Raw genomic sequence first — 15,248 nt, forward strand, 5'->3', positions numbered from 1 at the left:
GGAATAGGCTCGTCCGATTGAAGCCGTTCAGAATACAGTTTCTGTCTGATTGAACGAGTTGGGTAATCCTGTTATCAGATTATTAAATGTAAACTCACTGAACCAATTACTGACACAATCTGATTTTCTGGAGTTATCAGATTATTAAGTGTAAACGCACTGAACCAATTACTGACACAATCTGATTTTCTGGAGTTATCAGATTAATACGTGTAAACACACTGAGCCAGTTACTGACACAATCTGATTTTCTGGAGTTATCAGATTAATACGTGTAAACACACTGAGCCAGTTACTGACACAATCTGATTTTCTGGAGTTATCAGACTATTAAGTGCATGTAAACACACTCAATGTGTGTGAGCTGGTCTTATAAAGCTTTGTGAAAAATGGAGCCCCCACACGGGGCCCACAGGTGGGCACTAGAAGGTTCCTCGGCCCTGCTGTGGAACCCCCCTCAGTTCCGCTCTGACTGACTCAGCTCAATAACGGCAGTAATTTATTACACTATTGATTTTACATCTCTCTCTCTCCGGGCGAGCGAGGCAGAGTGTTGAGTGTTTAAGGCTGAGTGGAGCTGAGGGGCTGCGGCTCATTGATTATCTGTCAGGGTTACAGTCCCATCTATTACATCACTATAAAGACACGGTCGGGGGCGATTACCAGGAACTGTTCAATCTGCTCCTCGCTTGCTCTCTCTCTCTCTCTCTCTCTCTCTCTCACTCACTCTATTTCTATCTCTCTCTCTATCTCTCTCTCTCTCTCTCACTCACTCTATCTCTCTCTCTCTCCATCTCTCTCTCTCTCACTCGCTCTATCTCTCTCCATCTCTCTCTCTCCCTCTCACTCGCTCTATCTCTCTCCATCTCTCTCTCACTCGCTCTATCTCTCTCCATCTCTCTCTCTCCCTCTCACTCGCTCTATCTCTCTCCATCTCTCTCTCTCTCTCACTCGCTCTATCTCTCTCCATCTCTCTCTCTCTCTCCATCTCTCTCTCTCTCACTCGCTCTATCTCTCTCCATCTCTCTCTCTCTGCATCTCTCTCTCTCTCTCTCACTCGCTCTGTCTCTCTCCATCTCTCTCTCTCTCTCCTCTCTCTTTCTCTTTCTGTCTTTCTTGTCTTTTTAGTACCCTACAAAGTGTTGGGTTGGGGAGATTCTTTTTATCCTGGGTTCAGCTTTTATATTCTGGTGCTTCAGTCATGCTTAAAGTTGGTGGTGGGCTCAGTTGTCCGATTAAGATGCTAAGGAGAATTGGGCAGGGGGGTCCTCTGACTGGGCAGCTGTATAGCCTTGCAATTGAGTGATTATGTAGGTTGAGGTCTAAGTTGCAGGGGTTGCGGGTGCCAGGGTTAGCTGATAGGGTGGTGTTGTCTGCCTATGCAGATGATGTAACTGTCTTCATTAGAGACAATGAGGATGTTCAGGCCTTGACTCAAACTCTGCGCATGTATGAAGGTGCATCTTCTGCCCGTGTAAATTGGGATAAATCTGAGAGTTTATTTTGGGACAGTGGCAGGGTAGAGGGGCACCAGTTTTGCCAGCACGCCTACGGTGGGGGTCGCAGGGTTTGAAGTATCTTGGTGTATTTCTGGGAGCAGCAGCATATCAGGATAAGAATTGGGAGGGAGTAGTGAAGAAGGTCTGTGCCAAGTTGTCTCAGTGGGCTTGGGTCCTGCCTCAGCTGTCCTACAGGGGAAGGGTCTTGGTGGCCAATAACTTGATTGCCTCAATGCTGAGGCGCAGGTTCACTGTGCTGGAGCTGCCTGACCTGCTGATCAAGGAGATCCAGTGAAAACTGGTGGATTTTTTCTGGACTGGCCAACACTGGACCCATGGTGCCATCCTATATCTGCCTGTGCACGAGGGAGGTCAGGGTCTGATCCATCTGTCTAGCCGGATAAGGACTTTCAGACTCCAAACGGCACAAAGACTCTTGTATGGCTCAGGGTTGGCGTGGGCTGCTACTGCCTGTGCTCTGCTGCGATGGGTGGAAGGCTTGGGCTATGAGAGCCATCTGTTTGTGTTGCGGCTGAGAGAGATGGACCTGTCTGGGACCTCTGCTTTCTATCGGTCTGTGCTGAGGGCTTGGCCCTTGGCACTTAGGACTACCAGATCTGAGGTGCAGCTTTGTTCTCTTGCTGAAGAGGAGCCTCTGTTCTTCAATCCTTTGATTCCAGTCACTGGGCTGACCTTCAGAAGTATCCGCCTGCGCTTTCAAGGGGCAGGTATTACGAAACTAGGAGATCTGAAAGTTGGTGAGGACTGGAAATCTGGTGGAGTTTTAAGTGCTGCAACTGGTATTGTGTCTGTTCGACTGCTGCAGAGAATCACAGGAGAAGTGATCTCAACACTGCCCACTTCTCTTAGGGAGGCCGTAGAGCACCACCCAGGTGGAGACCAGGAGCCCTTCCCTTCAGGAGGAGGAGGGAGCACTTCTCTTGTTCAGGACTCCACAACTAGCTGGCTTTGAAGATGTATCCAAGAAGGCGCTGTATGACGTCTGTGTCCTTCACAGAACCTCACTGGATGGCTGGAAGGAATCGAGGTGGTTGGGTTTGTTGGCACCAGGCTCTTCTCCACAAGGCAGCTGGAGATCCCTGTACAAGCCTCCAATCGAGAAGCGCCCGGGGGATCTGCAGTGGAGGATTGTACATGGGGCCGTGGCCACTAACAGACACGTGGCGCATGTCGACCCCACTATAGTGAGTGAGTGGATGATGGATGATTGTCTGTCGAGCTCTCCTGCTGCCCGCTTCAGACCAGTTGCCCACGCCCCAGTCACCGCCACCTGCCTTGGACTAGCTGCCCACCCTACACTGAAGTGGACTCCTAACTATTATTACTACCACTACTATTAATATTAGTAGTATAATAATTTTGTAGGTAGTTTGACCAGAGGAGGATGGGTCCCCCCTTGTGAGCCTTGGTTCCTCCCAAGGTTTCTTCCTCAGCTCTGAGGGAGTTTTTCCTGGCTTGCTCACCTGGAGGATTTACAGTTCATGTTGAAACTTTGTCCTTAATGGATTTCTGTGAAGCTGCTTTGTGACAACATCGGTTGTAAAAAGCGCTATACAAATAAATTTGACTTGACTTGACCTGACTTTACGTCTTTGGCCCAAAATATGTTGCTGCTCATAGAGATAAGCTGTGTTTATTGAACTTTCTGGTAGGTCAGGGTAAACTTGCTGTCTGGCTGTCAAGGAAGAATAAAATCCAGGGCAGTGGGACGCTGGACCCTGAACTAATGCTGAGAGCTGCAGTACGGATTAGGCTTAGAATTGAATACGCTTATTTTAAGATGACTCCTAACCTGCCTGCCTTTCATCGAGTGTGGGGACAGGGTGGGGTCTTATGTGAACTTCGTTCCCCCTGTTTTAAAGGGGGAGGGGGTTGAGACCATGTGTATGTGGCTAGAATATGACGATAGGACTGTGTATTGTTTAAATAAAGTGGGTTCAAATCTTTGTCTCTCTATATTCTCTTTCCATCTCTCTCTCTCTCCCACTTTCTCTTCTCTCTCCATGTCTCTCTCTCTCACTGCCTTTTCTTTTTCTCTTTCACCACTCTCTCCATCTCTCTCTCCCTCTTTCTGTCTCTCTCTCTCTCTCTCACTGTCTTTATCTTTTCTCTTTCTCCACTCTCTCCATCTCTCTCTCCCTCTTTCTGTCTCTCTCTCTCTCTTTCTCTTTCTCCACTCTCTCTCCATCTCTCTCTCTCCTTCTTTCTTCTCTCACTCTCTCTTGTTTCACTTTTCTTTTTTTTTCTCTCTTGTTTTCTGTCTATCACCATCTCAAATAATATTAATATTTCTCTCTCTCTCTCTCTCTCTCTCTCTCTCTCTCTCTGTTATAGAGGTCACTATTAAAGCCCTGCAGGAGAAGTTGGAGGAGTTTGAGCGGCTGTTTCAGAAACAGCAGGGACTGAAGACTGAGGATGACAATGATGAAGAAGAAGCAGAACATCCTCCCAGTAACTATGCAGATAAAGACGGGTCAGTCCTCACGCTGTAGAGGGTCACTCGCTGTATTTCACCCAGGGGTCATATTACAGAACACTGTCCTGTCTTTAGTCTTAAGATCTGACAGATCAGGATAAGATTTTCCACAAATTCGTGTTACAGAAACAAATCTTAATTTAACACGCTTTTAAAGGGAGGGGGATTCAGATGGGTGCAGTTTGCAACCTCAACACTAGATGGTGCTAAATCTTACACACTTCACCTTTAAGAATTGAATCTTGTCTTACAGAATCTTACTTCGAGTTAGGAAATCTAAACGTCTACATCGAGGTCGATAATCAACTGTAATGTCTGTTACCCAGCAACCGGCGATACGCGCACAGCTGAAACCTGAACACATAATCAAAATAACGTTAACAATGTAAGTTAGTAAGCCAGACAGCTACGTTAACTCTGTAATAAGGGTCAAAACTAAATTGTGATAAACTGAAAGTAATGAGTGTTGTGAGAGCACCCCCTGCTGTTAATCAGAGCGTTGTTGCTCTCCAGTTTCAGTTTCCATTTCCCAAACACTTTAGTTGACTGTGCTAACGTAACTCCTCCTAATAAACAGCCAGTTCACTTATTGTTCAATATGGTGATGTAATACATTGTTAGAAAGCTTAAAACCTCAGGATTCGATTCCCACAAAGCATTTTATGATCCGTTATTCACAGCAGTTATGATCATCTCATTCGCAGCATCAGCACCAAATGATATGGGAGTGTTATGAAATGGGAGTCAGAGGTCAGTTTAGAGATCTATGAGTCAGGAGGAAATAAACTCCTCTGTTCTAGATTCTGTTACTCTGAGTCAGTAGCTCAGACAGTTACTCTGACCTGTTTCCTTTCAAATGAGACTGAGATCACGACTGTAGCCCAGAGTTTGTGGGAACAGCGCCCCCTTTACTTTGGGTACGCCGTTTCAGGCACAAATAGGGCCCCAGTTAACAGGTTAACCCTAAATGGGTTAAGTAAACAAACACAAAAGTGAGCCTGGATATCTGGATATTTGAGTAACCACGCCCATCCATAGATAATAGACGTTTCATATGATGTGCTGTTGTTTTATCTGTATTGGTTAACTTTTCTCTTTTTTCTGCTGCAGTGAGCTCCAGGAGAGACTGAACTCAGAGGAGATCAAACTCCAAACCCTACAAACAGGTCAGGATACATACAGTCGCATGCAAGAGTTTGGACGCCTCTGTAGTTAACACCACCTCTGAATGGGACAAGCTTAAATATGCCATGTTTCTGCACATTTTAGTGCATATTTATTTTATTTATTTGCTGAATTTAACATATTGGAACGTTATAATACATTAAATATGACCAATATTTTAAATTTGGCCAACAGATAACAACGGTGCATTAAAATTTGCAGAAATCTATCATATTTGTGTTTCATGCAGAGGATTTTTTAAACTTTTTTTAAAATCTACACAGTGTGACGGGGCGCCCAGACTTTCTCATACAGCCGTGCTGTACCAGGATGTCTGCCGTTCAGTGTTCAGTCTTTAAGCGTGTGTGAATTTAGCATTGATGAGCTTTTTATTTGCATTTCAGCTCTTGAAAAAACTCAGGCAGAACTTCAGGAACTGAAGGCAAAGTATGAAGAAGAATCCAGAACAAAGTGAGTTTAATTTCTAATTATCACTCCTGATGACTCGCCTTGACATCTTATTCTGAGTGAAAATGTGAGATTTCTCAGTGTGATACGGTTCGTCGAGTTCAGAACCAAAAACAGCTTTTTCATTTTATTTTTAGTCACATATTCAAATATTCAGTAAAATAAATATTCAGTCATTTTTTGGATAATAGAAAATTATTGGGCTCTTTTCCAACTTAAAAGTCATTTTTGGTAAATAATAAAACAGATTTATTGTCTGTATTCCAATACTGTTAAATCTATTGATCACTTTATTGGAACAGAATATAAACAGAACACAAATAAATACAGTGTTGACATACAGATTATATATGTATACATAATATACACTCACAGACCACTTTATTAGGAACACCTGCTTATGCATGCAGTTACCTAATCGGCCAATTGTGTGGCAGCAGTGCAGCACATGATTCATGCAGCTTCAGGGAGATGTTCATATCAACCATCAGATTGAGGAAAACTGTGATCTCAGTGATTCTGACTGTGTCGTGATTGTTGGTGACGGGCTGGTCTGAGTGTTTCTGCTGATTTCCTCAGATTTTCACACATAACAGTCTTTAAAGTTACTCAAAATGGAGCAATAAAGAAAAAACATCCAGTGAGCAGCAGCTCTGCGGATGGAAGGGCCTTGTTGGTGAGAGAGGTCAGCAGAGAATGGCTAGACTTGTTCCAGCTGACAGAAAGGGTCCGTGTACGGACCATTAGCCATTCAATTTTTGAATGAGAAAAGGGAAAACAGGAAATAGCTCCTTATCTGATTTTTGATTTGAAGTATAAAATTGGAAACTCGTCCAACATCAGTGTCTGACCTCACTAATGCTCTTCTGGATGAAAGGACAGAAATTCCCACAGACTCTCCAACATCTTGTAGAAGCTTCCCAGAAGAGTGGAAGCTGTTAGAGCTGCAAAGGGGGACCAACTCCATATTAATGCCTATGGATTTAGAATGGGAGTCATAAAAGATCCTGTAGGTGTGATGTGTGGGGGCCCGTCTATGTAGTGTAGTGTCATACTGCAAAAGTCTAAATAATAATAATAATAATAATAATGATAATAATAATAATGATAATAATGATAATAATAACAATAAAACAAATGTGTCGAATGCCTTTTCAATGTACAGAAAAAAAATTTACAAAGTTATTTTGAATGAAAAACGAGTGAATTATTATCAGTAAACCGTAATCTGTAAGGGGTGAAAAACCTGATTACACTAAATATTGATTAAATTGGTATTAATTGAGCTAAAGATAACGTTTATGGAGAAAAATATATTTCTTAACTACTTTCAGACCTGGAACATTATTGCTGTTCCTCACAGCCAAACATAGGAACAACATAACATAAACATAAATAACACAAAGACACAAGCGCACCAACTAACTAACCTCAGTGACTCACTGCTGCTCGTCTCACCGTGACTGGACTCACGTGATGCTGGTTGTCATGGTAACGGTCAGTGGTCTACTCTTTTGGATCGGTTTGCTCGTAGTGTGCGTGTAAATGGAGATTGTCATCAGATTGTTGAGCAGAGTGTGATATAAACACCTCAGTCTTCATCTGTAATCAGAATGAATTCACTCGGATTGGAGAAAATCTAAACTCGGCCAGTGATTCCAGACTTTTGAGCAGTAGAGCTGTGTGCGTGTGAGTGTCCCGCCCTGCGGTCGAGGGTTTGGGTGGTAATTTCCTCGTCTTGCTGTCATGCTGGAATGCGGTGTGTGTGTGTTCCAGTGTGGCTGTGGGAGTGGTGTAATTACAGCCCCTCTGATCCAGCCCCCCAGCACCGCCGGCTTTCTGAGCTCTCTGAAGTGGAACAGACACACTTTTTATTTTGTTTAGAGTCTCTCACCGAGCTGAGGGCCGGGCGGGTCAGCCGTCTGGACCAAACGTCTGGGATAACCAATACTGAAATGTGCTCCAAACCCGAATACGGCCCGAAAACTTGCCATCTGAGTCCGACTAAATCCGAACCTCATCATCAGGGTTTTGAGTCTGAACCCGACTCGACCCGACCCCAGCCCACAGAACTCAACAGTCGTCCGAAATGGACCCGAACCGGCTCAGCGTCACCCAGAGGGTCGAAGAAAGCATCATGTTTTTAATGATCACGGACAAATAAGGAAAGAAAAAAGTTTGAGAATTATTTTTTATGGAAAACGAGTGAATTATTATCAGTAAACTGTGATCTGTAAGGGCTGAAAAACCTGATTACACTAAATATCAATTAAATTGAGATTGATATTCAGCTAAAAATAATGTTTATGGAGAAAAATATATTTCTTAACAACTTTCGGATGGTTAAACATGCATCGGGGTCAATTCGTTACAATTTTTTATTTACATTATTGCTGTTCCTCACAGCCGGACATAACAGGAGGGTCAAAGTAATTAAAAACACAAGCGCACCAACTAACTAACCTCAATAACTCACTGCTGCTCGTCTCTCTCTGACTGGACTCACGTGATGCTGGTTGTCATGGTGACGTCTACACTAAGTGGTTGTCTACTCTTTTGGATCGGTTTGCTTGTAGTGTGCATGTAAATGGAGATTTTCCATTTACAAATAAGTAAAATAGACAAATAAGGTGAAAAATAATATAAAATAATGATAAAATAAAACAACCAGCTGTTTTTTAATAAATTTATTAATCAAACGGTGCTTTCAGACAAGCACTGCGTTCAGAAAATACACATGAAAATGTATGAAAATGATCACAAACGTTTAGTGTTATTGTTTAGGGTTATTATAGTTTTGAAATTTTCATTAGTTCATATTTTTTACTTAGTTTGTTGTTTTAGTCAAACTTTTTCAGTTTTGAGAAACTTTGAGTTTCTTCTCAAGCTGTGTGGTGCTGATATAGTGAGACTGATTCTACATAAAACACATTACATACAGCTTAAAAGTGTAAAATTAAATATAAATGTGTTTTTGGCAGCACTAAACTGTGCCCTCCTGATTAGATTCACACTTTGTTTACCTCTGCACTAAATACAAGTGAGTCCATATTTGGAAAACGACTTTATTTTATTTTTTTAACCTTTATTTAACCAGAAAGTTAATCCAAGAAGGAAATCTCTTTTTGAGGGAGACCTGGCCAAGATGGCACACAGTTTCCAGTTACAGGGATTTATGCCCTTATTAAAGCTGACCATAACAAAACAGACATAGGACAATTTAAATATAACACGGATTATTACAGAGCATTATAGAGCACTTTTGCATAAATAATGAATAAATAGCTGTTCACGTTTTTTTATTTTCATAATTTACATTTTTTTTAAACAGTGTGCATTAACATTTCCTAGCGTTTTGATTGGTGTAATCGTTGTAGCTCCTGTTCCTCCTCTTTGTTTGTTTTAGGTGATTTACAGTGTAATGGTCTCTCTGGACTGTAATGGAGAGAAATTCCTCTTTCTTCATCCCTCCCTCCATCATCCCTCGCTCCACCTCCTTTAGTGCAGTCCAGAGTGTGTGTGTGTGTGTGTGTGTGTGTGTGTGTGTGAGTGTGTGTGTGTCTGTGACAAGTAGAAGCGTTCAGTCAAGTGTAATAATGGAATGCATCGGTTCACTTCACAGTCTCTCTCTCTCTCTCTCTCTCACTCTCTCTCTTTTTTCTGCCCAACCCCCCTTAATGTCTGCAGAGGAATGCCCAACTTTCACACACACACACACACACACACACACACACACACACACACACACTTTTGTGTTACATTGCTAGTGAGGACATCCATTTGTTCCTATTCTATTTTTTTTATTACTGTAGCCAAGTAATACTACACCTGGACCTAAACCCTAAACTTAACCTTAGTGTCCAAAAGACATCCTAAATTAGCTCTTTTAGTTTGTCAAAAACAATAATTTGTGGTGAAAACAATGTGCTCAATTGAGGACAGACAGAACGTCCTCACTCAGGAGCAAAAATGTCACATTGTCCTGTCATTATGAGGACATGGAGTTCCCACAAGAATAGCAAAACGAGCATACACACACACACACACACGCACACACGAGGTGTCACCCTAGTCTATCTTCATCTCTCTCTCTGTTTGTGGGATTTTAATGCGTTGCATTTTCCAGCTTAGAGCTAATTTAGGGTAGAACTGCACACTTAGTCTAAAAAGACACTTTCTTAAAAGTATTCCAAAAGCCATTAGACATGTTTATAGCACTCGTATAGCAACAGTATAACACTTACACACTTGAGTTACGAGAATTATTTATACACATCAAATATGAGGACACTGCTGATGGGCTGGTAAACTGCACGTCCTCACAGTGTAGGTGTGTTTTCGGGTTTTTTGTCCTCATAAAACACATACAAGGCTAATGTAGCTACAAACGTGAGTTTCTACAGTTCATTTGAGTTTAAGAAGTGTGATCAGTGAGAACCGACAATCATATCAGTCACTTGAGCACTAAAACTGCTGAAATATAAAACGAAATCATCATATTTTCAGCCCTTTAACGTTGGTATTGCTATTAGCCACATCATTTTCACATCAATCAGGCGCTAGTGCATATGTGGTGTGTGCATTAGTGTGCTTATCCTTTGCATGATACACTGCAACAATGAAAAAGGCATTATCATATAAAAAATATGGCACAGATCAGCAGTTTTTACATGCCTTTAAATAACCCGGATCACATTGATAAATTAGATTATGTGTTTACACACCTGATAATAAACCAGATTGCATGTTAATAAACTACAATATATGTTTACATGTATGATAATAAGCCAGATGGCATGTTAATAAACTAGATTATGTTTATACGCCTGATATTAAGCCAGTTTGCTTGTTAATAAACTAGATTGTGTTTACACATCTGGTAATAAACCAGACTGCATGTTAATAAACTAGAATATATGTTTACATGCATGATAATAAACCAGATCGCATGTTAACAAACTAGATTATGTTTATATATCTGATAAACACCTTAAAACGAAGCAGAATTACAATGTTGTAAAGTTCATGCAGAGATCAAAAACTGGGATATTGAGGAGGATATTGAGGAGGATATTGAGGAAATATTGGGCTTTTCCCCTTAAAGCCGTGTGTAAGGTCCTCATTAGGAGAGTGTTTCTCCAGTTGAGCTGTACAGCGCAGTGTGAAGATGAAAAAGGAGGTGATGAGGACCAGACGTAGCTGGAACCTAATAAAGGTCATACAGTCATACAACTTTTTTTAAAAATCCACTGAGATTTGCTTTATTTTTATTATGTGAAAATGAATCTGACACATCGCGTGACATTCCTGTTTCTCACCTGTGCTCACTTAAAATAACCTGCATTAAAGCGGATGGCGTGGAACCAGGAGAACGTACTGTCAGCCGAGATGTGTTCTCTTCTTTAGTTTTAACACTGGAGCTACGAGTCTAATGTAGCTCGTAATCTAAGCTTATACTCCACCAGTTAGCCCTGTGCTAACTGCGCACATAAATCATCACACTTGCCCTTAAACTCTGTGTCGAGTGTCTCTAATAGACTTGATTATATGGTTTCTGACACTGTGTGACTCACTGTTATCTAGAAACATGTTGTCAGGTTTTATGTACTCTTAAAAAAGATGGTTCTTTAGAAATTGATGGAGAACGTGTTGTAAATGGTTCTATTTTAGCGCCAAAAAAGTGTTCTTTTATTGTTACAAGCTTGACATTATAACAATAGCAGAGCACTTTTGGTCCTGTACAGAACCATATACAGCACATTCCCCATCAGTCTGAAGAACCATCTCACCGTGCAGAGAACCATTTAAGCATGCAAACGTTTGTTTGAGTGTTCATTGTTCTATTCAGAACCTCTGTTTTTACTGAAGAACCATCTCTCTCTTTCTGTCTCCTTCTCTCTCTGTCTCTCTCTTTCTGTCTCCTGCTCTCTCTCTCTGTCTCTCTCTTTCTGTCTCCTTCTCTCTCTCTCTGTCTCTCTTTTTCTCTCTCCTTCTCTCTCTCTCTCTGTCTCTCTCTCTCTCTCTCTTCTCTCTCTCTCTCTCTCTCTCTCTCTCTCTCTCTCTCTCTGTCTCTCTCTCTCTCTGTTTATTTAAAGTGAGGATTGTATTTTCTCTGCTCTCCTCGGTTTCGGATCATAACCCCGTTAATGCATTACAGGAGCTCCACTGATCTGCTCTGCTCAGAGTTAAAGCTGCATTATATTCCCTAATTCCTCAATCTGGGATCATCTGACAGCTTTAAACACAGAATATCACAGTCTGTATTTTATTTAACCGCTTCATCCTGTTTGGACACGCAAACTGCAGCTCCGTATTCGTCTACATCAGAGGTTCTCAGCCTTTTCCACCTCGAGGTCAATAGAAAACGTGAAGGCCCGCAGCATTTTTTGCATAAAAATATATTTTTTCAACACTTTTGGGAAGCACAACATGTCATATATCTCAGTAAACATTAAATAATAACAGATTAGACAAACATAAGCGAGTTTTATGCCTGAAATCAGGCGTAATGATGGCAAACTAAGCTACATTTTTCACTCAGGTGTGGACAACTGACACCTCAGGGCAGTGTGTTTTCTAGAGACAAGGGCCAAAAAATAGATGATGCTGCTTTGTGCACCACTGTTGCATGACTTTTATTAATGTTGTTTACTGTTTGGGAACTAGCGAGAATTATTGAGAATTAATGTTGTTTACTGTTTTCTTATGATTAAGTCCATTTTTTTCGCTGAAAGTACCATAACTGACCCACTACACTGAAAAAAATGGTGTGTTATCTTAAATATAGTTGATAAATCTAATATTTCTCCTGTTGAGATTGTTGTAGCTAAATTTAAGATTGTTTTCCTTATTTCTGGACATTTTTTACTTGTTTTAGGTAATTTTGTTTAAAAAAATGTATATTATTATATATTTAATTAGTAAAATTGTCTCATTACATTGCCAGATAATGTTGCTTGTTGTAAGAAATGAGCTTGAACCCAGCAAAATTATCTGCCAGTATAGTGACTTGATAAAATTACTTAAAATAAGTAAATAGTGTCTAGACATAATCTAGATAATCTTATAATAAGTGTACAACCATCTCAAAATGGGAAATATTACATATATCGACTAGATTTAAGATAATTTCATTTGACAAGATGCCTTTTTTTGCAGTGTGGTAGCACTGGCTCCCCCTCAGTACTGGCCTGAGGACCACCAAATAATTACTTACAAATAATTTCTGATTGTAAAGCAATCATGTATGTGAGAGAGGAGGTATGTCAATAAAGTAATTAACAATAATAATAATAACAATAATAATAATTAACAATGATAAAAAGGAGAACTATAACTTCACATTCATTGTAACTGAACTGCGTCTTTCATTTTCTTTTGTTATCTATCTGTTGTTCCGGAGGTGCTGCTGCATTCTGCTGGAGTTTCCAGGACAGTTTACTGAATTTTACTGCATTTATTATGGTGTCAAATAGGGGCTGAACAACCTCAGATGTTTTGACGTGGACAGTTTTGTGATGGAAGTCGAGTCGACGTCGACTAATCGCTGATGACGCCGTAAATAAAACCACGGGAGAAGGGAATGCTTTGAAAAATGACTTTAAAAATCCGAAACTTTTTTCCATGACGAAGCCAAACTGTGCAGATCAGTAGAGCGTGTTAAGCCTTTTCCAATGAGATCGAAATTATTTTGATTTTCTATTAATATTAGCTCATTTCACAATCAGCAGCACTACAATCCCCAGCATGCACTGCGACGTAATTTGCGCTGACACCCCACTCCCAACAAAGCAACCTTTGGGACAGCAGTTTTCTACCCAACTGCAAACATCATGTCACCAAACACACCAGCTGCGTTTCAGCTGCAGTTCAACCAACATAAACACTGTAAACACTATAAACACTAAAAACACTCAGCGGCTCAGAAACTGATAAAGAACTAACGAACTTGCAGAAAGAAAAGACGTCAGGTGTCGAGACCGAACACACAGGTAGGTTTAACACACCTACATCCTGGGGACATTTAAGAGATTTAACTGTTGATGTTTTGGCGTATTAAAGTATAAACGCTCTCTGGCCCTCGGATCTGTGGAGATTTTTTAATATGGCCCTTTTAGTAGTTGAGTTTGACACCCCTGCCTTACAGGATTACAGGGCGTTATGCCTCGTCTCTTATTCTTCAGGACGCTGAAGATACCGATGTTCAATATCTGATATTTGAAGCTCGGTAGATCAGCAGAGAAATATTAGAATGAAGCCCAACCTGATCACAGTGCTAACATTCAGGGAACCGGAGATACAGACCCTGAAATCAGGCTCCTCACCTGTTGCCTTCTCTGAGGCATCCGTGTTGTTAGTGTCGTAATCATGTGATCAGTGACTGGTCAACATCAGGATTAAAGCCCCATCGCCGAGTCTGTGCAGCCCCTCACTGTGAATCTCTGCGTATCTCGTAACGTAACGTTGAACACTTCGTTAAACATTACAGTCACTTACAATTCAGCACAAATCCCATTAAACTCGTCAGCATCATTAAACATCATCAGCTCTAATCAGACACCGCTGTTCAATTAATTACTACAGTGTGTTTGTGTGTGTGTGTGTGTGTGTGTGTGTGTGTGTGTGTGTGTGTGTGTGAACATAACAAACAGTGAGCTGTGAACTGGAATTCAGCAAAATTAGTGATGAGGAGCTACAGATCGTTATCAGTGTGATCCTTTGTAGCAGCACTTTTTTATCCTAATCTAACTTTTAATTTTTTAATTTCTAATTTGATTTTTAATTTAATGATTTTTCCCTTTTTTTCTACTGTTTTAATCATGTGTTTAATTTCTATTCTCGTTTACTTTATTTAAACGACTCTGTATTTCCTGACTCTGTATTTTCTCATTTGTAAAGCACTTTGAATGACAGCAGTGTTTGAAAGGTGCTAGATAAATAAACCTGCCTTACCTTGAAGCTGTTATAAATTTAATATCCAGAATGAAGTTTTTCTCATTCTTGTTGTTCCCAAATACTTCAAATTTTGAATAAAGCATCTAAACACACAGAGACGTGTCTAGGCTGTAGTTATAACCCCTATATAATTATTAATATGAGAAGTGATTGCTTGTACAGTATCAATAACGCAGTGTGAGTAAAAGTGCGGTTGTGATGGCCGTGCTGAGCTGTGCTGTTAGCGGTTGGGTGTGTTATGAGCTCACAGACAGAGACTATTATATCAGATTAGGGTGTATTAGAGTGTATTAGAGTGAGACGGACGGCTGTGTTTCAGCTCACACACTCCAGCAGGTGGATCAGTGCTGAACACACACACACACATTCAGAAGGATTAGTGCGAAACTGAGAGCGCTTAACAGTGTGTGTGTGTGTGTGTGTGTGTGTGGTGGGTGGGTTGGTTGTGTGTGTGGTGGGGGGCGGGGGGGGCTGCAGAATTTGGGGGCAGACACACGCACACATTTTACGTACACTCACAGCCAGATGCTTTCACACACACTTAAATGGACGTGAACATTTTTTCTGGCCACTTTATTAGAAACACCAAGCTTGTGCTTCTACTAAGTGGCCACTTTATTAGAAACACCTACCTTGTGCTTCCACTCACTGGCCACTTTATTAGA

General features: G+C 41.0%; 1 protein-coding gene across 1 annotated transcript in view; it reads left to right on the top strand.

The window, feature by feature from the left end:
* The window catches only part of cux1a (cut-like homeobox 1a), a 155,572-nt gene that overhangs the window by 93,255 nt on the left and 47,069 nt on the right, over positions 1 to 15,248 (top strand). Inside the window, exons 6-8 of the mRNA XM_036595364.1 lie at positions 3,855 to 3,993; positions 5,107 to 5,162; positions 5,565 to 5,631. Of these exons, the coding sequence (XP_036451257.1) occupies positions 3,855 to 3,993; positions 5,107 to 5,162; positions 5,565 to 5,631 (262 nt within the window). The remainder of the gene's footprint in view (positions 1 to 3,854; positions 3,994 to 5,106; positions 5,163 to 5,564; positions 5,632 to 15,248) is intronic.

Source organism: Colossoma macropomum, unplaced genomic scaffold, assembly GCF_904425465.1.
Source record: "Colossoma macropomum unplaced genomic scaffold, Colossoma_macropomum, whole genome shotgun sequence".
In the NCBI taxonomy this organism is placed as follows: domain Eukaryota; kingdom Metazoa; phylum Chordata; class Actinopteri; order Characiformes; family Serrasalmidae; genus Colossoma; species Colossoma macropomum.